The sequence below is a fragment of the Oncorhynchus mykiss genome, chromosome 7 (genome assembly GCF_057628025.1).
Source record: "Oncorhynchus mykiss isolate SJ-2025 chromosome 7, ASM5762802v1, whole genome shotgun sequence".
NCBI classification, from domain to species: Eukaryota; Metazoa; Chordata; class Actinopteri; order Salmoniformes; family Salmonidae; genus Oncorhynchus; species Oncorhynchus mykiss.
The window spans coordinates 23762846-23786481 of NC_143028.1; the positions used below are offsets into that span (position 1 = coordinate 23762846).

At 40.7% G+C, this 23636-nt stretch overlaps 1 protein-coding gene across 1 annotated transcript; it reads right to left on the reverse strand.

Moving 5' to 3' along the window:
- Positions 1-212: 212 nt before the first annotated feature.
- Positions 213-23082, reverse strand: LOC110527612 (zinc finger CCCH domain-containing protein 15). Its single transcript, XM_021609010.3, has 10 exons — positions 22443-23082; positions 21748-21843; positions 13890-13995; positions 9833-9985; positions 9623-9723; positions 7844-8026; positions 7370-7516; positions 7130-7231; positions 5070-5202; positions 213-475 (listed from the first exon to the last, which is right to left on the reverse strand). Exons 1-10 carry the CDS (start codon positions 22518-22520, stop codon positions 303-305), a joined length of 1272 nt encoding a protein of 423 aa, XP_021464685.1. The 5' UTR covers positions 22521-23082; the 3' UTR covers positions 213-302.
- Positions 23083-23636: the final 554 nt, after the last annotated feature.

Here is a 23636-nt window from a genome sequence, read left to right on the forward strand (position 1 = left end):
CATGGTATGGTCTAATAATACAAGTCAGGAGGATGCTTATACGATAGAACACAACATCAATATACAGGATTCAGGACAGCCAGAAAGAACTGGTGATTTCACATGAACCCGTTTCAAGACCATACAGTTCGAGATGTACCCCCTCTAAAATCCTTCTCACTCTTAGCAATCAGAACCACTGAGGGGGGAAAGAAACTGCAGTAGCAACAAGATGTGAGCATCAGGATGTTTTATTGTGAATCTGTTTTAGTCATCTCTTATTCATAGTCCATGAGGCACTGTTCTACTAGAAGTCATCATTGTCAGTCATCCAGGTCCAGTGTGTTGAGTTCCTCATCCAGTTCGTCCAGGTCCTCGCCAGTGAAAAGGTTCTCGTCCACAGGCACGGGCTCTGCTTCCTTGTCGTCGAGAGTCTCGTCTTCCCCATCGTGACCATTCTCCTCCACACCTCCACAAGCCCCGTTCAGCTGGTCATCTGGGAGAGGGCGCAAGGCACAGGTTCAGAACATCACATATATACGCAGCATCTGTGCTGTGACCCATGAATGAAATTGCAATGGTAGGTGACGTGTCAAGAGAGTCATTCAACTTTGTTCAAGGGGCATATGGGATTAGAATGGACATTTTTGGATTTAAAAATAATTTTATATAGCCATTGATTCCTGAAGAATTTAACTTATAAATTCCGCATGAGTTTAGTTAAATTGTCATACCCCATCAGAACCCAAAATATAAGCTTGTTTTACTCCATTGTTTACAATTACATTGCTTACAAACAAACACTGTATACGCTTAAAGGGGAAATCCTCAGTTGAAACAAAGCATTCTCCCTGCCCATTTCAGCAAAAAGCTATGGGATGGGGCTGGAATTCACTCAAAATCATAAACAGAGCTATGGATGCAAGGACTGACCATCCATGATATCAAAATGATTTTATGGTTTTAAAACTGGGGTTGGAACCGCTTCAGGGAACAGAACAGAAACATTTAATTGAGTAACAGAATTGGAACCGGGATCAAAAGTGATCCATACTTCGGAACAGAATCGTTATTTTAAAAAGAATGGAAATCAGTAAATAACATTTTACATTCCAGGCATTTTTTTCTAGCCCTACAAGCTGAAAATATTTGTCATTGTGTGTGCGCAGGCTCCCTGCCCTTCCCCCTCCAAAGTATAGGCTACTGTACTGATGTTAAAACCGTGAAAAGATCGGGAGCTTTTTTATTAGCTAGAAAATAATGGATTAACTTTTTGAATGCTACTTAAAGATTACTATAGGCCTAGTTATTACATTTCACATTGGATTTATTCATTACAAAAAAGATAAGACGTGTTTTTAATTCTGGTGCCGCTGTACACACATGCTTGTAAGCTAGCTCAAAGGACAGTCAAAGTTCCTTCATAGAAGCTGCTTCTCCTATTTATAATTCTGTGGACCTAATTGAGATAATGCATGTCATAACAAGATGCCTAGTGCTTCAAGCCTGCTGTTCAACCCTCTCTTCACTCTCTACCCATCTGTAAAATGTCAGTCACATCTTGTGCCATATTTTAACCATGTTTTACTTCGCTTACAAACATAGGAGTAAGACAAGCTTATATTTTGGATTCTGATGGGGTACGACAGCTGAACTTAAGCTCATGAGGCATTTATAAGTACTATTCTTCAGAAGTCAATGGGTACATATCATAAGTCTGGAAGTAGATGTACCAACTACAGATTGTCCCTTAAACTATAATTTTGATCTCATGAAAGTCAGTTTTTTGTATCATTAGGTCTGTCTACGAATTTGAGAGTTTACCGGCTTTCGACAGAAACAAGTGAATCTCAGATTGCCCCTTTAAAAGGCTGAGGGCCAATTGTATGATAGAAAGAGGTTTAAAGCCATACAGTACTGTGCAAAAGTTTTAGCCAGGTGTGAAAAATGCTTTAAAGTAAGAATGCTTTCAAAAATAGACATGTTAATAGATTATATTTATCAATTAACTAAATGCAAAGTGAGTGAACAGAAGAAATATCTTAATCAAATCCATATTAGGTGTGACCACCCCTTCACAACACCCTACTTCAAAACAGCATCAATTCTTATAGGTACGCTTGCACAAAGTCAGGGATTTTGTAGGCATATAATCAGGTGTATGTATGATTAAACAATTATACCAAACAGGTGCTAATGATCATCAATTCAACATGTAGGTTGAAACAGTCATTAACTAAAACAGCTGTGTAGGAGGAATAAAACTGGGTGAGGAACAGCCAAACTCAGCTAACAAGGTGAGGTTGGTGAAGACAGTTCACTGTCAAAAGTCATACACCATGGCAAGACTGAGCACAGCAACAAGACACAAGGTGGTTGGTTATACTGCATCAGCAAGGTCCCTCCCAGGCAGAAATGTCAAGGCAGACAGGGACTTCCAGACGTGCTGTCCAAGCTCTTTTGAAGAAGCAAAGATACGGGCAACGTTGAGGACTACAGTCGTGGCCAAAATTCTTGAGAATGTGAAAATTAATATTTGTGACAAAGTCTGCTACCTCATTTTGTATGATGGCAATTTGCATATACTCCAGAGTGTTATGAAGAGTGATCAGATGAATTGCAAAGTCCCTCTTTGCCATGCAAATGAACTGAATCCCCAAAACACATTTCCACTGCATTTCAGCCCTGCCACAAAAGGACCAGCTGACATCATGTCAGTGATTCTCTTGTTAACATAGGTGTGAGTGTTGACGAGGACAAGGCTGGATATCACTCTGACTCGCTGATTGAGTTCAAACAGACTGGAAGCTTCAAAAGGAGGGTGATGCTTTGAATCATTGTTCTTCCTCGGTCAATCACGGTTACCCGCAAGGAAACACATGCCGCCATCATTGCTTTGCACAAAAAAGGGCTTCACAGGCAAGGATATTGCTACCAGTAAGATTGCACCTAAATCAACCATTTATCAGCTCATCAAGAACTTCAAGGAGAGCGGTTCAATTGCTGAAAATCCAGCAAGCTCCAGGACCGTCTCCTAAAGTTGATTCAGGGGAACCACCAGTACAGAGCTTGCTCAGGAATGGCAGCAGGCAGGTGTGAGTGCATCTGCACGCACAGTGAGGCAAAGATTTTGGAGGATTGCCTGGTGTCAAGAAGGGCAGCAAAGAATCCACTTCTCTCCAGGAAAAACATCAGGGACAGACTGATATTCTGCCAAAGTTAAAGGGATTGGACAGCTGAGGACTGGGGTAAAGTCATTTTCTCTGATGAATCCCCTTTCCGATTGTTTGGGGCATCCGGAAAAAAGCTTGTCCGGAGAAGACAAGGTGAGCGCTACCATCAGTCCTGTGTCATGCCAACAGTAAAGCATCCTGAGACCATCCATGTGTGGGGTTGCTTCTCAGCCAAGGGAGTGGGCTCACTCACAATTTTACCTAAGAACACAGCCATGAATAAAGAATGGTACAAACACATCCTCCGAGAGCAACTTCTCCCAACCATCCAGGAACAGTTTGGTGACGAACAATGCCTTTTCCAGCATGATGGAGCACCTTGCCATAAGGCAAAAGTGATAACTAAGTGGCTCGGGGAACAAAACATCGATATTTTGGGTCCATGGCCAGGAAACTCCCCAGACCTTAATCTCATTGAGAACTTGTGGTCAAGAGGCGGGTGGACAAACAAAACCCCACAAATTCTGACCAACTCCCAAGCATTGATTATGGAAGAATGGGCTGCCATCAGTGGCCCATAAGTTAATTGACAGCATGCCAGGGCGGATTGCAAAGGTCTTGAAAGAGTCAACACGGCAAATATTGACTCTTTGCATCAACTTCATGTAATTGTCAACCAAAGCCTTTGACACTTATGAAATGCTTGTAATTATACTTCAGTATTCTATAGTAACATCTGACAAAAAAATATCTAAAGACACTGAAGCAGCAAACTTTGTGGAAATTAATGTGTCATTCTCAAAACTTTTTGCCACGACTGGCAGTGGTCGGCCAAGGAAACTTACTGCAGCAGATGAAAAACACATGCTTACTTCACTTCGCAATCGGAAGATGTCCAGCAGTGACATCAGCTCAGAACTTGCAGAAAACAGTGGGACCCTGGTACACCCATCTATTGTCCCAAGAAGTCTGGTCAGAAGCGGCCTTCATGAAAGACATGCAGCCTTCACGGAAGACCTGTGGACAAAAAGCCATTCCCTCGACGAGGAAACAAGGCCAAGCGACTCAAATATTCCTGAAAACACAGGAACTGGAGTGCAGAAAAATGGCAGCGCGTGCTCTGGGCTGATGAGTCAAAATTTGAAATATTTGGCTATAGCAGAAGGCAGGCAGTTTGTTCGCCAAAGGGCTGAGGAGCTGTGCATGAATGAGTGTCTGCAGGAAACAGTGAAGCATGGTGGAGGTTCCTTGCAAGTTTAGGGCTGCATTTCTGCAAATGGAGTAGGGGATTTGGTCAGAATGAACTGGAAGTACAGGTAGATACTTATCCATCATGCAATACCATCAGGGAGGCATCTGATTGGCCCCAAATGTATTCTGCAGCATGACAACGATCCCAAACATACAGTGAAAGAAGAACAAGGAGTCCTGGAAGTGATAGTATGGCCCCCACAGAGCCCTAATATCAACATCATCGAGTCTGTCTGGGATTACATGGAGAGCGAGAAGCACCCGGAGGCTGCCTAAATCCACAGAAGAACTGTGGTTAGTTCCCCAAGATGTTTGGGCCAACCTACCTGCTGAGTTCCTTAAAAAACTGTGCAAGTGAACCTAGAATAATTTATACTGTTTTTAAGACAAAGGGTGGTCACACCAAATATTAATTTGATGTAGATTTTTCTTCTTTTCACTCACTTTGCATGTTGATAATTGATAAGTATACTCTATTAACATGTCTATTTTTGAAAGCATTCTTATTTTAAAGCATTTTTTCACACCTGCCTAAAACTTTTACGCAGTACTGTACGTGTTATGGAAAACATTTGGGATAGAAAGATAAATGCTATAAAAAAAATTGAGATCAAGGATGATGTGGCTTCCATTCATTTTATTGGCAGAATAATTTCAAACACTCACCATTTGTTTCCTTTGTTGGCTTCGATTTGGCTGTGAATCTGTCAACTGCAGCAACAGTTATCCCGGTGTTATCAACTTCCTTTGGAACAAACCTGGCTAGATCAATGTCCTGGAACTCCTGAACATCTTCAACCTGTGGGGACGGATAACCAGTATCAATTAGGTCGACTGATTAACTTTTTAGGGACAGAGGGCAGCATTTTCACTTTGGATGAATTGCGTGCCTATAGTGAACTACCTCCTACTCTGTCCCAGATGCTAATATATGCATATTATTATTACTATTGGATAGAAAACACTCTGAAATTTCTAAAACTGTTTGAATTATGTCTGTGAGTCTCATATGGCAGGCAAACTTCCAAACAGGAAGTGGAAATTCTGGGGCTGGTTAATTTTCAACTCATCGCCTATTCACATCCCAGTAAGATATGGATCTGTTTGCACTTCCTACGCCTTCCACTAGATGTCAACAGTCAGTAGAACGTGGAATGAAGCCTCTAGTGTGATTTGGGGCCGGATGGCAGATATTTGAGTCGGTGGTCTGGCAGAATGCCAGTTCCTGGTCAGGCGCATTTCTCATGATATCGCCATGCGTTCCATTACTCTGTAGGCAAAAACGAATGCTCCGGTTGGAACATTATTGGATATATATGATAACAACATCCCGAAGATTGATTCTCTACTTAATTTGACCAGTTTATTCGACCTGGAATATAACTTTTTGAAGTTTTCGTCCGAGTTCGCCTGGACTGGCACCAGCGTTTGGACATGTGAACTAAACGTGCTAGCAAAAGTAGCTAATTGGACACTAGTAATGGACATTATCGAACAAAACAACGATTTATTGCGGAACTAGGATTCCTGGCACTGCATTCTGATGAAAGATCAAAGGTAAGCGAATATTTATGATGTAATTTCGTATTTCTGTTGACTGCAACATGGCAGAGTAATGTTGTGTACCTCTGAGCGCCGTCTCAGATTATTGCATGGTATGCTTTATCCGTAAAGTTAAAATTTTCTTTAAAAAAAACTCTATTTCTGCTTTTGTGACTATCTTTGGCTGGGAAAAATGCCTGTGTGTTTTTGGAATTTGGTGGTGATCGAACATAAATGTATGTTGTGTTTGCTGTAAAACATTTTAAAAATCGGACACGCTGGGTAGATTAACAAGATGTTTATCTTCCATTTGCTGTAACTTGTTAATGTGTGAAAGTTAAATATTTGAATATCCTGCGCTGCCTTTTCAGAGGAATGTTGGGGGGGGGGGGGGGGGGGATTCCTTGTCAGCTCGGGGATTCGATCTTGCAACCTTCCGGTTACTAGTCCAACGCTCTAACCCCCTGCCTTACATTGCACTCCACGAGGAGCCTGCGTGGCAGGCTGACTAGCTGTTACGCGAGTGCAGCAAGAAGCCAAGGTAAGTTGCTAGCTAGCATTAAACTTATCTTATCAAAAACAATCAATCTTAACATAATCACTAGTTAACTATACATGGTTGATGATATTACTAGTTTATCTAGCGTGTCCAACGTTGCATATAATCGATGCGGTGCCTGTTAATTTCTCATCGAATCACACCCTGCTTCGCCAAACGGGTGATGATTTAACAAGCGCATTCGCAAAAAAAACACTGTCGTTGCACCAATGTGTACCTAACCCTAAACATCACTTTCTTCTCCAACACTTTGCTTTTGCATTATTTAAACCAAATTGAACATGTTTTCTTATTTATTTGAGGCTAAATTGATTTTATTGATGTATTATATTAAGTTAAAATAAGTGTTCATTCAGTATTGTTGTAATTGCCATGATTAAAAATAAATTAATGAACTTAAAAAATTGTCCGATTAATCGGTATTGGCTTTTTTTGGTCCTCCAATAAATGGCTATCGGTGTTGATAAATCATCGGTCGACCACTAGTATCAATGTTATACATATGTATCACTTCATGATAATGAAATCTGGTGAAGCACCAACACGTCCTCAAGCTACTTCAATAAAGATTTCATGAGTATCCTGAGATACATGCCTATTGAAAAATGTGCTTTATCAGGCTTACCTCAAAGTCATCATCGTCCTCAACATATTTTATGTCATCAGCCTCCTCATCGTCATCATCAGCCAGATCTGGGCAAAACTCAAATACTTGACGGCCGCTAACCTACACAACAACAACAACAACTCGTATTAGTATTAAAATGTTTTCAACTCATCTGTAAGATGTGATACTGCAATCAAAATATATGATTATTTTGAGCTTTGGCGACATCCTCTGGTAGAAAACAAAATCAAAGCTCACCCCAAAGGACCTGCCAGCTTTGAAATCAGCTTTCTTTTTCTCTATGTCTTGCTCTGCCTTGGCCACTTTTTCTTGCCTTTTCCTCTTTTTCCAGGCCAAGAAGGTCTCCAGAGTTATTCGGGTGACATTTGGTCCAAGGGCAGATCGCTGATAGACAAAGTAATTGTTTGGTAACATTTCTTAAACAGTAAAAGCCCACGGAAACTTCACAGGATCTCAATCTCAGCACTGTCATTGAATAAGTCACAAGTTAGATAAAAAACATTTTTTTAAAGTATGTTGGTCACAGAGTGATTGCAAACATTAACAGAGTTAACAGCCAGTTCTGGCATCCATAGCTCTTTATGCCTTTCAGAGTGGATAAAGTAGCGAGGCTGCCGATTGAAACAAACATTGTGGCTTTAAGTGTAATATGGGCCAAATAATAATATCTGAAGTAGGAAGTTGAATTTGTGAAAAAATGGTCACATCTACCTCATTCTCTATCAACTCTTCCATTGAGATTTCATCTTCCTTTTCATCCTTCTTCTTGTCTTTCTTTAGCACAAACCCAGCAGGCAATGCATGGCGGTACATACAAGTGTCAGCTCCACTAGGACATACCCAAAACCAACCATATTTGTTGTTTTCAATGGCATCAAGGAAATGCTTGCAAACCTACAAGACGACAAAAGCAGAAGTCAGTCTAAAGTCAATGTATCCTAATATACAGTGCATTTGGAAAGTATTTAGACCCTTTGACTTTTCCCACATTGTTACTTTACAGCGTTATTCTAAAATAGATTAAATTGTTTCACCCCCCTCAATCTACACACAATACCCCATAATGACAAAGCAAAAAGAGATTTAGACATTTTTGCAAACTGTTGGAAAATAAACTGAAATATTACATTTACATAAGTATTAAGACCCCTTCCTCAGTACTTTGTTGAAGCACCTTCGGCAGCGATTACAGCCTATAGTCTTATTGGGTATGACGCTACTAGCTTGGCACTTCTGAATTTCTCCTATTCTTCTCTGCAGATCATAAAAGCTGTGTCAGGTTGGATGGGGAGCGTCGCTGAAGATATTTTCAGGTCTCTCCAGAGATGTTCGATCGAGTTCAAATCAGGACTCTGCCTGGGCCACTCAAGGACATTCAGAGATGTGTCCTGAAGCCACTCGTCTTGGCTGTGTGCTTAGGGTTGGTGTCCTGTTGGAAGGTGAACCTTCACCCCAGTCTGAAGTCATGCATGCTCTGGAGCAGGTTTTCATCAAGGATCTCTCTGTACTTTGCTCCGTTCATCTTTCCCTCGATCCTGACTAGTCTCCCAGTCCTTGCCACTGAAAAACATCCTGACAGCATGATACTGCCACCACCACCATGCTTCATCGTATGGATGCTGACAGATTTCCTCCAGATGTGACACTTGGCATTCAGGCCAAAGAGTTCAAACTCCATCAGACCAGGGAAATCGTGTTTCTCATGGTCCGAGTCATTTAGTGTCTTTTGGCAAACTACAAGCGGGCTTCCATGTGCCTTTTACTGAGGAGTGGCTTCCGCCTGGCCACTCTACAATAAAAGTCCTGATTGGTGGAGTGATGCAAAGATGGTTGTCCTTCTGGGAGGTTGTCCCATCTCCACAGAGGAACTCTGGAGCTCTGTCAGAGAGACCATCAGGTTCTTGGTCACCCTGACCAAGGCCCTTCTCGCCCAATTGCTTAGTTTGGCCCGAGCAGCCAGCTCTAGGAAGAGTCTTGGAGGTTCCAAACTTCTTCCATGTAAGAATGATCGAGGCCGCTGTGTTCTTGGGGACATTCAAAGCTGCAGAAATGTTTTGGTACTCTTTCCCAGATCTGTGTCTCGACACAATCCTGTCTCGGAACTCTACGGTTTGGTTTTTGCTCCGACATGCACTGTCAACTGTGGGACCTTATATAGACAGGTGTGTGCCTTTCATGTCCAATCAATATAATTTTTCACAGGTGGACTCCAAGTTGTAGAATCATTTTAAGGATGACCAATGGAAACAGGATGCACCTGAGCTCAATTGAGTCTCACAGCAAGGGGTCTGAATACTTATGTAAAATTGCAAAACCTGTTCTCACTTTGTTATTATGGGGTATTGAGTGTAGATTGATGACAATTTTTTACATGTAATCCATTTTAGAATAAGGCTGTAACAAAATGTGTGGAAAGGGTCTGAACATTTTCCGAATGCACTGTATAGTAGTGATGAATCTTAGCTCTTAGAGGGATGTGCCAAAACATACAATTTGAGTTTTTGAGCTTTGAGCTTTTTTCTTTTCAGCTTCTCCGTGCTTCTGGTTCACAACCTCCTCCAACTTCTTCTCATCCCAATTATCCATGGTGTCTATACAAAACAGGATAAATAGTCAGCTCTTCAAAACCCAGCAGAGATATCAGCTTCTTTTTATCAGTTTCTTCACTGCTGACAACACTAATAGTTAGAAGACACTAACCTTTCTCAAGCTCGTCATCTCTCTTGTCAACATAGAGGCTCCGTTTTTCACACTTCCTCTCGAGTGTCAAATCGTGGGAGAACTTGCACTTGTCTCCTTTGGTGCATTGGCCTTGCTTGAAGAAGGCACAAAGAACTGACTTTGGGTCCACCCCTGCAGAATTAAGAGGAAAATATAATAAGTACTGAATGTTTCTTCTTGCGCTCATTACCTCAGGGTCTTTCCTGCCACTGTTGCCAGTTAGGTGGATTTAATAGAATAACTACATATTAAGTACAAATTATTATCTTTTGTTGTTATTGTAACCCAACACAGGGTAACAATATTGGGTAATTATTTAAATTATGTACAGTACAAGTCAAAAGTTTGGACACCTACTCATTCAAGGGTTTCTTTATTTTTTTTTACTATTTTCTACATTGTAGAATAATAGAAAATAAATCAAAACTATGAAATAACACATGGAATCATGGGTTAAACAAATCAAATCAGAATATATTTTAGATTCTTCAAAGTAGCCACCCTTTGCCTTCATGACAGCTTTGCACTCTCGGCATTCCCTCAACCAGCTTCACCTGGAATGCTTTTTCAACAGTCTTGAAGGAGTTCCCACATTAGCTGAGCACTTGTTGGCTTTCTTCCTTCACTCTGCAGTCCAACTCATCCCAAACCATCTCAATTGGGTTGTGGTTGGGTGATCGTGGAGGCCAGCTCATCTGATGCAGCACTCCATCAATCTCCTTCTTGGGCAAATAACCCTTAAACAACCTGGAGAGGTGTTGGGTCATTGTCCTGTTGAAAAACAAATGATAGTTGGACTAAGCCCAAACCAGACGGGATGGGGTATAGCTGCAGAATGCTGCGGTAGCCATGCTGGTTAAGTGTGCCTTGAATTCTAAATAAATCACCGACAGTGTCACCAGCAAAGCACCCCCACACTTCACAGTAGGAACCACACATATGGAAATCATCCATTAAACTACTCTGCATTGGTTGAAGACAATGCGGTTGGAACCAAGAATCTCACATTTTTACTCATCAGACCAAAGGACAGACTTCCACTGGTCTAATGTCCATTGCTGTGTTTCTTGGCCAAAGCAAGTCTTTTCTTCTTATTGGTGTCCTTTAGTAGTAGTTTCTTTGCAGCTTCCCCTGAACAGTTGATGTTGAGATGTCTGTTACTTGAACTCAAGCATTTATTTGGGCTGCAATTTCTGAGGCTGGTAACTTTAATGAACTTATCCTCTGTAGCAGAGGTAACTCCGGTGCTTCCTTTCCTGTGGCGGTCCTCATGAGAGCCAGTTTCATCATAGCTTTTGATGGTTTTTGCGACCGCACTTGAAGAACTTTTCAAAGTTCTTATTTAAGCTGTTCACACCATAATATGGACTTCGTCTTTTACCAAATAGGGCTATCTTCTGTATACCATCCCTACCATGTCACAACATAACTGATTGGCTCAAACGCATTAAGGAGAAAATAAATTCCACAAATTAACTTTTACCAAGGCACACCTGTTAATTGAAATGCATTCCAGGTGACTGCCTCATGAAGGTGATTGAGAGAATGCAAAGAGGGTGCATAGCTGTCATCAGGGCAAAGGGTGGCTACTTCGAAGGATCTAAAATCTAAAATATATTCTGATTTGTTTAACACATTTTTAGTTACTACATGATTCCATGCGTTAATTCATAGTTTTGATGTCTTCACTATTATTCTACAACTTACAAACTAGTCAAAATAAATAAAAACCCTTGAATGAGTAGGCGTGTCCAAACTTTTGACTGGTACTGTACAACATAAACATTAACATTTATTACAAACTCATTCATTGAAACATGCAATACAATCTGTAAGAACTTCATTAACATAACAGTAAATCTAATTTGATAAAGGTGTTACAAATGCTTTTACATGTTAGTGTTAATCTTTTAATTTGATGCATTGCAATAAACCTTTCTTTAGAGACAACTTAGAGGAAACATTGCAAATTGTGTTAATTGAAACTTGATATAACCCTCCTGAGAAAACAATCCACTAATGGAATGAATAATTTAGAATTTTAACATCCGTCACTGCAAATAAGAACTTAAAAATAAAATATCTTATAGTATCTCTGAGACAAAACCGCAATGATGCAACTCTATGCACACTTGATGGCTTTTCTGCCTGGTGCATAAAGATGGTCTGAAATTGCTCAGTTTATATCATAATAACTTTTTGCACCTTTGCCCTGTTCTAATTCTTGACAAACAGTAGTGCGTAGTCCACATAGACCTAATCAGTGATAAAGCCTGACATTAGGAGTTTGTTAAGCATTCAATAGGGTAAGGTTGCAAAATGTCCTTTTATATTAACCAGAGCATTTTTCAGAATATACAGTGCCTTGCGAAAGTATTCGGCCCCCTTGAACTTTGCAACCTTTTGCCACAATTCAGGCTTCAAACATAAATATATAAAACTGATTTTTTTTGTGAAGAATCAACAACAAGTGGGACACAATCATGAAGTGGAACGACATTTATTGGATATTTCAAACTTTTTTAACAAATCAAAAACTGAAAAATTGGGCGTGCAAAATTATTCAGCCCCCTTAAGTTAATACTTTGTAGCGCCACCTTTTGCTGCGATTACAGCTGTAAGTCGCTTGGGGTATGTCTCTATCAGTTTTGCACATCGAGAGACTGAAATGTTTTCCCATTCCTCCTTGCAAAACAGCTCGAGCTCAGTGAGGTTGGATGGAGAGCATTTGTGAACAACAGTTTTCAGTTCTTTCCACAGATTCTCGATTGGATTCAGGTCTGGACTTTGACTTGGCCATTCTAACACCTGGATATGTTTATTTTTGAACCATTCCATTGTAGATTTTGCTTTATGTTTTGAATCATTGTCTTGTTGGAAGACAAATCTCCGTCCCAGTCTCAGGTCTTTTGCAGACTCCATCAGGTTTTCTTCCAGAATGGTCCTGTATTTGGCTCCATCCATGTTCCCATCAATTTTAACCATCTTCCCTGTCCCTGCTGAAGAAAAGCAGGCCCAAACCATGATGCTGCCACCACCATGTTTGACAGTGGGGATGGTGTGTTCAGCTGTGTTGCTTTTACGCCAAACATAACGTTTTGCATTGTTGCCAAAAAGTTCAATTTTGGTTTCATCTGACCAGAGCACCTTCTTCCACATGTTTGGTGTGTCTCCCAGGTGGCTTGTGGCAAACTTTAAACAACACTTTTTATGGATATCTTTAAGAAATGGCTTTCTTTTTGCCACTCTTCCATAAAGGCCAGATTTGTGCAATATACGACTGATTGTTGTCCTATGGACAGAGTCTCCCACCTCAGCTGTAGATCTCTGCAGTTCATCCAGAGTGATCATGGGCCTCTTGGCTGCATCTCTGATCAGTCTTCTCCTTGTATGAGCTGAAAGTTTAGAGGGACGGCCAGGTCTTGGTAGATTTGCAGTGGTCTGATACTCCTTCCATTTCAATATTATCGCTTGCACAGTGCTCCTTGGGATGTTTAAAGCTTGGGAAATCTTTTTGTATCCAAATCCGGCTTTAAACTTCTTCACAACAAACAGTATCTCGGACCTGCCTGGTGTGTTCCTTGTTCTTCATGATGCTCTCTGAGCTTTTAACGGACCTCTGAGACTATCACAGTGCAGGTGCATTTATACGGAGACTTGATTACACACAGGTGGATTGTATTTATCATCATTAGTCATTTAGGTCAACATTGGATCATTCAGAGATCCTCACTGAACTTCTGGAGAGAGTTTGCTGCACTGAAAGTAAAGGGGCTGAATAATTTTGCACGCCCAATTTTTCAGTTTTTGATTTGTTAAAAAAGTTTGAAATATCCAATAAATGTCGTTCCACTTCATGATTGTGTCCCACTTGTTGTTGATTCTTCACAAAAAAATACAGTTTTATATATTTATGTTTGAAGCCTGAAATGTGGCAAAAGGTCGCAAAGTTCAAGGGGGCCTAATACTTTCGCAAGGCACTGTATGTACCATAGGAAACTTTGTAGCTGAATACAGAAGACATTTCCATCCTCACCTTTAGCGACTTTCTGAGCAGCCACCACTGGCTTGAAAAGCTCGTTCAGCTCATCTAACTCTTTCTTCTTGTCACCCTTTCTGTTCTTGTCCCCTTCAGCAGCAACCTAGGAAAACAGGATCTAGTTAGTCACAAGTCCACAACAGGAACCAGGTTTGCCGGTCTCCTGACCTAATAGCAAGCTATAGCTTATAGCTTAAGCTTACCTCAATTAGCCCGACTAACCGGTGCCTGTATATAGCCTAACTACTGTTATTTTTCACTCTTTTCACCGTTGTTTTTTAATTTCTTTACTTATCTATTGTTCACCTAATACCTATTTTTTACTTACATTTTTACTGTTGGTTAGGGCCTGTAAATAAGCATTTCACTGTAACGTCTAAACTTCTTGTATTCGGCGCACGTGACAAACTGATTTGACTAGGTCAGCTTTACATACATTAAAATTTTCCAGAAGGTGCCTTGTTTTGCCAGAATGTTGAATGAAGTGTCGTTTGGACTTTGCCAATTGTCCACTTTGTTGGTCCTATGCCATTGGACATTTTTGACAAAATATCTAAAAATAGCATAAATAGGAAAGTATACCAGTTTCATTTGAGGACCAGGATGTTGACAATTGTACCATACAGATTGCAAAATAGTTGGGAAGAGATTTTTGATGTACCGATTCCATGGTACAGGGTGTATGAGTTGATATATAAAACAATGCAATATTCAAGACTTCGTGCTTTTTAGCTAAAATTATTATATAGAATTCTTGCCACCAAAATGTTGAATATATGGGGGAAAAATTCATCGAAGCGCTGCAGATTTTGTTGTGAGGATACAGAATCAATGGACCATTTATTTTGGTATTGCCCTCAGGTAGGTAGCCTGTTTCTGGTCTCATGTTCAAGAATGGCTGAAAATGCATAGCATTGATCTAAAATTGACCCTAGAAATAGTACGGTTAGGAGATCTGGAGATCTCAGTCAATTACTAATAAACTAATACTCTTAGTAAAAGTATTTATCTTCAACACGCAATCTGTAGATTCTATTTGATTAGATAGATTGAAATTGTACGTTAAACAGCATAGCATAGTTGAAAGATATGTGTTGCGTAGAAACACGAAGTGGGTGACCAGCAGAGATAGATGGGATGGGCTGTGGGAAGCTGAGGGTTGGTATGTGGAATTGGAGACAAGTGGGAGTGGAGTTGCTGCGTGAGAGAGAGAATGAGGGTCAAATGATAAAGGGGAAAAAAAGTCTAAATAAAACATAATAAAAGTACGACACTAAGTGGCAGTGTTTTTACAACTAATGACGATTTGCCTGAGGCTGATGCCGCGTGCAGGTGTTTGTGCACATGCATGTTGTGACGGCCCAGAATTTGTCTGAACCGTCTCAGTGCTTCTCCTTCCAATAGGGCGCATCCCCTTTAATTACCAATTAAATAGCCAGCCTCAGCTGCGCAAAAGTGGGGTCAATATTCCCTTTTGTTGTTCAGTGAAATCATCCCATGTGAAGAGTCAACTCATTTAATTCGAGTTCAATTCGTAACTCCATTTATTTATTTCTATTGGAAGGATTTAATCGTTTGCAATTATGTCTACTTATGATAATGTAAAAGGTTTGTCTCCATATTATATGGTAAATATATACAATGCAAAAAACATCTACATTTAAATGGTATTAAATATTAATTTGCATATATTCTGTTAATTCCCATATATTCCCTTTATAATTCCCACAGAAAGTGCCACCTCTGAATATTCCCCAAAATTTGCAACCCTAGTTACAAATATTTTTATTCAACTGAAGCAAGCCCACAAATTCAGTAAATTAATATTTTCTAGTTTAGTAATTTATCTTAGCTGCCTTAGAAGTATTTACTTTGCAGGCTGACTAGCATGTAGAGATGCAATGTCCCAACATTGGATGATAAAATTCAAATGGAAGTATCTACTAAACAAGTTGAAGCCACATAAACCAAAAGCTTACATTAAACATTTTTCCTAAAATAAATTGCCGCGGAAAGGTCATACTACGTCACGTGTAACCCATCATTGGTCTCTCTCGCTCTGCTGTCTGTGCATCTTGCTAGCTGTCACTCAAAGCTGAGGGCTGAAGCTCGAATTGCTATGGAGCCCCCTGGGTGGGGGGAAACGGCACTGCCCAGCTTCCAGAAAAGTATCTTTGAAACTAGGCATTTCGTGGCTAATTGAGGTAAGACTAATTCTGCTTATTTATTATGCATGCATGAACTGCACATTGACACATCCAGCCTAGTGGGAGGTTTCGCCAAAGTTCCGGAGCATGTCTTTAATACTTTCCTGTGGATGTTTTGTCTCAAATTTCCAACAGCATAACACGGAACCCAAACCGGCTGCACGCGTGCACCATCATGCATAAATGTATTTTGCCACCCCACACACGATCACAACACGCAGGTTAAAATATCAAAACAAACTCTGCACCAATTATATTAATTTGGGGACAGGTTGAAAAGTATTAAATATTTATGGCAATTTAGCTAGCTAGCTTGCATTTGCTAGCTAATTTGTCCTATTAAGCTAGTTTGCTGTTGCTAGCTAATTTGTCCTGGAATATAATTTTTTTTATACCTGAAATGCACAAGGTCTTCTCCTCCACCAATTAATCAAAATATAGAACGGTCAACTGAATAATTTCTAGTCATCTCTCCACCTTCCAAGCTTCTTCTTCTCTTGACTTTATATTGCGATTGGCAACTTTCATAAATTAGGTGGATTACCGCCACTGACCTATTTCATCTTTCAGTCATCCACGTGGGTATAACCAATGAGGAGATGGCAAGTGGAAACCTGCTTCAAAAAAACAATGAGATGGGAGAGGCAGGACTTTCAGCGTGATCTGCTTCAGAAATAGAACTGACTTCTCTTTTAGCTCTTGGCAACGCAGACGCTCATTGGCGCGCGTGAGCAGTGTAGGTGCAATAATTGAATAATATAGATTTCTACATGTATTTTACAACGCTCGGGCACACGACGCGAGCGGTGTAGTTATAGCCTGTAATAAGGACGAACTCAGAGGACAACCTGGAGAGTAAGATCTTGTTCAGTCTTCTGGAATATACAGTGGGGCAAAAAAGTATTTAGTCAGCCACCAATTGTGCAAGTTCTCCCACTTAAAAAGATGAGGCCTGTAATTTTCATCATAGGTACACTTCAACTATGACAGACATGTATTTATTCGCAAATTATGGTGGAAAATAAGTATTTGGTCAATAACAAAAGTTTCTCAATACTTTGTTACAGTGCCTTGCGAAAGTATTCGGCCCCCTTGAACTTTGCGACCTTTTGCCACATTTCAGGCTTCAAACATAAAGATATAAAACTATTATTTTGTGAAGAATCAACAACAAGTGGGACACAATCATGAAGTGGAACGACATTTATTGGATATTTAAAAATGTTTTAACAAATCAAAAACTGAAAAATTGGGCGTGCAAAATTATTCAACCCCTTTACTTTCAGTGCAGCAAACTCTCTCCAGAAGTTCAGTGAGGATCTCTGAATGATCCAATGTTGACCTAAATGTGTAATCAAGTCTCCGTATAAATGAACCTGCACTGTGATAGTCTCAGAGGTCCGTCAAAAGCGCAGAGAGCATCATGAAGAACAAGGAACACACCAGGCAGGTCCGAGATACTGTTGTGAAGAAGTTTAAAGCCGGATTTGGATACAAAAAGATTTCCCAAGCTTTAAACATCCCAAGGAGCACTGTGCAAGCGATAATATTGAAATGGAAGGAGTATCAGACCACTGCAAATCTACCAAGACCTGGCCGTCCCTCTAAACTCATACAAGGAGAAGACTGATCAGAGATGCAGCCAAGAGGCCCATGATCACTCTGGATGAACTGCAGAGATCTACAGCTGAGGTGGGAGACTCTGTCCATAGGACAACAATCAGTCGTATATTGCACAAATCTGGCCTTTATGGAAGAGTGGCAAGAAGAAAGCCATTTCTTAAAGATATCCATAAAAAGTGTTGTTTAAAGTTTGCCACAAGCCACCTGGGAGACACACCAAACATGTGGAAGAAGGTGCTCTGGTCAGATGAAACCAAAATTGAACTTTTTGGCAACAATGCAAGACGTTATGTTTGGCGTAAAAGCAACACAGCTCATCACCCTGAACACACCATCCCCACTGTCAAACATGGTGGCGGCAGCATCATGGTTTGGGCCTGCTTTTATTCAGCAGGGACAGGGAAGATGGTTAAAATTGATGGGAAGATGGATGGAGCCAAATACAGGACCATTCTGGAAGAAAACCTGATGGAGTCTGCAAAAGACCTGAGACTGGGACGGAGATGTGTCTTCCAACAAGACAATGATCCAAAACATAAAGCAAAATCTACAATGGAATGGTTCAAAAATAAACATATCCAGGTGTTAGAATGGCCAAGTCAAAGTCCAGACCTGAATCCAATCGAGAATCTGTGGAAAGAACTGAAAACTGCTGTTCACAAATGCTCTCCATCCAACCTCACTGAGCTCGAGCTGTTTTGCAAGGAGGAATGGGAAAAAAATGTCAGTCTCTCGATGTGCAAAACTGATAGAGACATACCCCAAGTGACTTACAGCTGTAATCGCAGCAAAAGGTGGCGCTACAAAGTATTAACTTAAGGGGGCTGAATAATTTTGCACGCCCAATTTTTCAGTTTTTGATTTGTTAAAAAAGTTTGAATGATTGTGACCCACTTGTTGATTCTTCACAAAAAAATACAGTTTTATATCTTTATGTTTGAAGCCTGAAATGTGGCAAAAGGTCGCAAAGTTCAAAGGGGCCGAATACTTTCGCAAGGCACTGTATATACCCTTTGTTGGCAATGACAGAGGTCAAACGTTTTCTGTAAGTCTTCAAGGTTTTCACACACTGTTGCTGGTATTTTGGCCCATTCCTCCATGCAGATCTCCTCTAGAGCAGTGATGTTTTGGGGCTGTTGCTGGGCAACACAGACTTTCAACACCCTCCAAAGATTTTCTATGGGGTTGAGATCTGGAGACTGGCTAGGCCACTCCAGGACCTTGAAATGCTTCTTACAAAGCCACTCCCTCATTGCCCGGGCGGTGTGTTTGGGATCATTGTCATACTGAAAGACCCAGCCACGTTTCATCTTCAATGCCCTTGCTGATGGTAGGCTTTGTTACTTTGGTCCCAGCTCTCTGCAGGTCATTCACTAGGTCCCCCCGCGTGGTTCTGGGATTTTTGGTCACCGTTCTTGTGATCATTTTGACCACACGGGGTGAGATCTTGCGTGGAGCCCCAGATCGAGGGAGATTATCAGTGGTCTTGTATGTCTTCCATTCCCCAATTAATTGCTCCCACAGTTGATTTCTTCAAACCAAGCTGCATACCTATTGCAGATTCAGTCTTCCCAGCCTGGTGCAGGTCTAGCATTTTGTTTCCTTTGACAGCTCTTTGGTCTTGGCCATAGTGGAGTTTGGAGTGTGACTGTTTGAGGTTGTGGACAGGTGTCTTTTATACTGATAACAAGTTCAAACAGGTGCCATTACTACAGGTAACGAGTGGAGGACAGAGGAGCCTCTTAAAGAAGTTATAGGTGAAGTTGTAGGTGACCAAATACTTATTTTCCACCATAATTTGCAAATAAATTCATAAAAAATCCTACAATGTGATTTTCTGGATTTTTTTCTCCTCATTTTTGTCTGTCATAGTTGAAGTGTACCTATGATGAAAATTACAGGCCTCATCTTTTTAAGTGGGAGAACTTGCACAATTGGTGGCTGACTAAATACTTTTTTGCCCCACTGTATATGTTATTGTTAGCAACTAGTAGGAAGTTCACACTCAGAATTAAGATGCTAGATCCAGGCAAAAATTAGGCTAGATGTGTCAATTCAAAGTAAATTAGCGAGAAAACATATATAGATTGATGTAGCCATAAGAACCTGACTTACGTAAATTTCTTCTCTAGTTGGAACAGAGCTATGCCAGAACGTGGACAGCGCGGAATATGGCTAGGAAAATGTACCTCAATCCAGTGACAGAATATGTCACTGTACTCTTAATTTCTCCCAAATGATAAATTGTTTAATCGATAAGATTGAAATATTGCCAATTTTTTATTAAACTGCCTTTTTCGTCAGCCTGATAGGCTAGCAAATGCTATAGCAGTCCATTGAATCCCAAGAAAATGCAACGCTTAGCATTGGGGGGTGTAGTAGCTACCTTAAGTGTTGTAAAATCCAGCGGATTGCTTTAACATTAGCTGTCCACATTCTGGCATAACACACTCTTCCGACTAGCTCTCAAAAACTTGAGGGAGCATTTTGCCTTCTCCTTACAGTTGTCAGCGTCACCCACAACTGGCTCGCGTGACCTACAATCCCAACTGTTTTGAAGTTTAGAAACGTAAATAATCGTTGCTTGCGATACAGCTTTCGAAAACATTTAGTCCTTATTGAGAAAGAAGCATTAAAATAAAAAATATACAATTACTGAAGCAGTGTTGCACAGATCCATACAGCTATGGGTGGCTCCATCCAACCTAACTACACCTGAGTTACGCTTACACACAAGTGTTTGGAGCACGCTAGATAGCTAATTAGCACAGGTGGTCGCTTCTGTGGTTGTGGTCCAAACACTTAAAAGACCCACCCTATCCCCTCAGCCCTCAAATTAAGTGGACACTTCTGATGACATCTCATGAGTATAAACTTACTCGTTCATCCCACGATGATTGTGTTTTCAGCCACCAGTAGCTTGTGGGTTACTTATATGCCCTAGAGTCAATTATGAGTGCACGTCTACTTAAATTGGGCCCCCGAGCTGACAAGGTACAAATCTGTCGTTCTGCCCCTGAACAGGCAGTTAACCCACTGTTCCTAGGCCGTCATTGAAAATAATAATTTGTTCTTAACTGACTTGCCTGGTTATATAAAGGTAAATAAATTTATTAAATATATCATTATTAATATACACCTACTGTATGATAGCTAGCAAATTAATTAGCTAACTGATGTTAGACTGCCTAGCTAGAACTTCTGCAGGAAAATGTTTTACTTCTACAATTTCCAAAAGATAACCAAACAAAAACATATTTACTTTTAAGAGATGTGTTTGTGCCTTCATGTGCATTAGCAGCACAATTTCCAACTTATTTGCATTCGTTTTTACTTGCACTTGTATGTTGACTTCTCCATTGATGTTGTTTTTACGTTTTCGCAGATTTCTTATCGGATGTATAATTGTCACAAATTGAATTATGGGGAGTTTCAGGCCCCGGAGTGAACATAATTGTACACTAGCAAAGCCGACTAAAAAACAAGGGCTGAGGGGCTTACGTTGCAAACTTCCCTTGCTTGGCTAATCATTTGGACACCCCTCCAAGATGGCAACGGGGATTTTAAGTGGACGAGGGTGTGTCTTAAGTGTTTGGACAGAAGCCTGTCTTCAATAAACAAGCGCTGTAACATGGAGAAATGGCTGTGTGGGAACACTAACCATATAAAAAGTTTATATTTTTTCGACATTTTGTTTATTTTTCCTTTGCTGATATACACGATATGTTCCTTATGTTTCCAAAACAGTACCCCAAGCGATGCGTGTTAATCTTTAGAGCAAGCGTCGGGCTCTTAACAAACCTCCCGGTGACGAGATACTATTGTCAATAGGCGCTAAAGCAATTGAGGTCTATGAACTGGGTACATTCGAACTAGAGAGAAGACGAACAAAGGCCGGGTTATTATGGCTATAGATTTATGTTCTAATGGCAAACATATCTGTAGAAATTACAAGTCAGGCCAGTGGTCATTAGGACAATTAATTGAGAAACAATACGACTGTAGGCCTAGCTGCTCAATCTTACCTTACTACCGGGAACTTGCTTGACTTGCTGGGAGACATTCTTGATAAATTTCTGTTGTTTTCCACCCTTTTTGTTCTTCAAACCAAATGTCTTGTCCTATATAGATGAACAAATTGAATATCAGCAATTTAATAAAGGATTTAACGTTAGTTGGCAGGCTACCTAGAAGAAACCTCAACGACAAAACAATAAGGTTTCTGGCGCTAGCTATCGAAGTAGTTATAGTAGCTGACTAACTAGCTAACTTTACCGACAAATATGTGAGAACTAGCTAGCCAACCTTTCATCGGTGTTACAACTACTAACTAGGCAGTTAATTCAAGCCGTGGACAGACGATCACACAACTTAGCTACACTTAACATTAATTCGAATAAATACGATTGTAACCTTTGCTAGTTACTGTCTGCAGCTAACAAGCTACATCATGCAAGCACAAGTTAGCTACCAGTAGCTACCACGTTCTTAAAAAGGGATTAGCATAAGAACGCTAACGTTCGTTGGGTTGGTACATAGCAAATAACGGTTGGAGTGTTCTGCTTTCAACAATACGTGGTATAACTAGCTAGAATCTAACGTTATCTGTCTAACTTACTAGCTTCACAAAATAACATTTGAACGTTACTGTAACTTAGCTAGCTAACTAGCTTAGCATTATCCCATGTAATTTGGATCTCGTGCGCAAAAGGGATTTCACCTCAATGATCTTTTCCTTCTTCTTTTCTTGCGTTTTTTTACTACCTGCGGCAGCTTGAACTGGCTTCTTCGGAGGCATAGTGAATGATGTAACTATATTTTGGAATTATTATATTACGATAGCCACCGCTACATGCAGTACTAACAGGCCACTCCGTGACAACTTGTTACCAAGTTGACGCTGAATGATGTCAGCGGTAATTTTTCTTCTTCCTAGGTGTTTTTTGGGGCGGTTGGCATCCAACATAATGGTGCATTACCGACACCTACTGTGCTGGAGAGTTTTGACCATCGTTTAACGTCCTCGTTCCTCAACGGTTGTCACTCTATACCACAACCACAAAGTCAAAATCGTGGCTACATCGTACAAATTCATGAAATGTACACTAGAGGACGAACAAAAACACGTCTGCACTGCGACGCCAGCTTGGATTGAGGTATCTAGCTTAGATTGTAGGACGGCCGTTAAGCATATCCCAATTTATGTCACCTAGCAGTACAAACTCTTACAATAGATGGGGGGGCAATCAATTCACAAATGGTGTCCAGGGCACAGCTCAGAGCTGAGGGGGGTCTATAACAAGCGGCAACAGTGAGGGACTTATTTCTGGGGAGATGGATATTTTAAAAGTAGAAGCTCAAACTGTTTGGGCATAGACCTGGATAGTATGAAAGAACTCTGCAGGCTATCTCTACAGTAGATTGCAATTCCGCTGCTTTTAGCAGTTCTGTCTTGACGGAAAATGTAATTGCTGATGGACATTTCCAAATTTTTGGTGGCCTTCCTAAGCCAGGATTCAGACACGGACGGCTAGGACACCAGAGTTGGTGAAGTGTGCTAAAGCAGTGAATAAAGCAAACTTAGGGAGGTGGCTTCTGATGTTAACATGCATGAACCCAAGGCTTTTACGGTTGCAGAAGTCAACAAATGAGAGCGCCTGGGGACACATGGGGCCTGGGTTAACCTCTACATCACCAGAGGAAGAGTAGGATGAGGGTATGCTAAAGGCTATAAGAACTGGTCGTCTAGTGCTTTGGGAACAGAGAATAAAAGGAGCACATTTCTGGGTGTGGTAGGGTAGATTCAGGGCAAAGTGTATAGACAATGGTATGGTAGGGTGCGTGTACAGTGGGGGTAAACTTAGGCGTTGAGTAACGATGAGAGAGATTACATCTCTGGAGGCGCCAGTTAAGC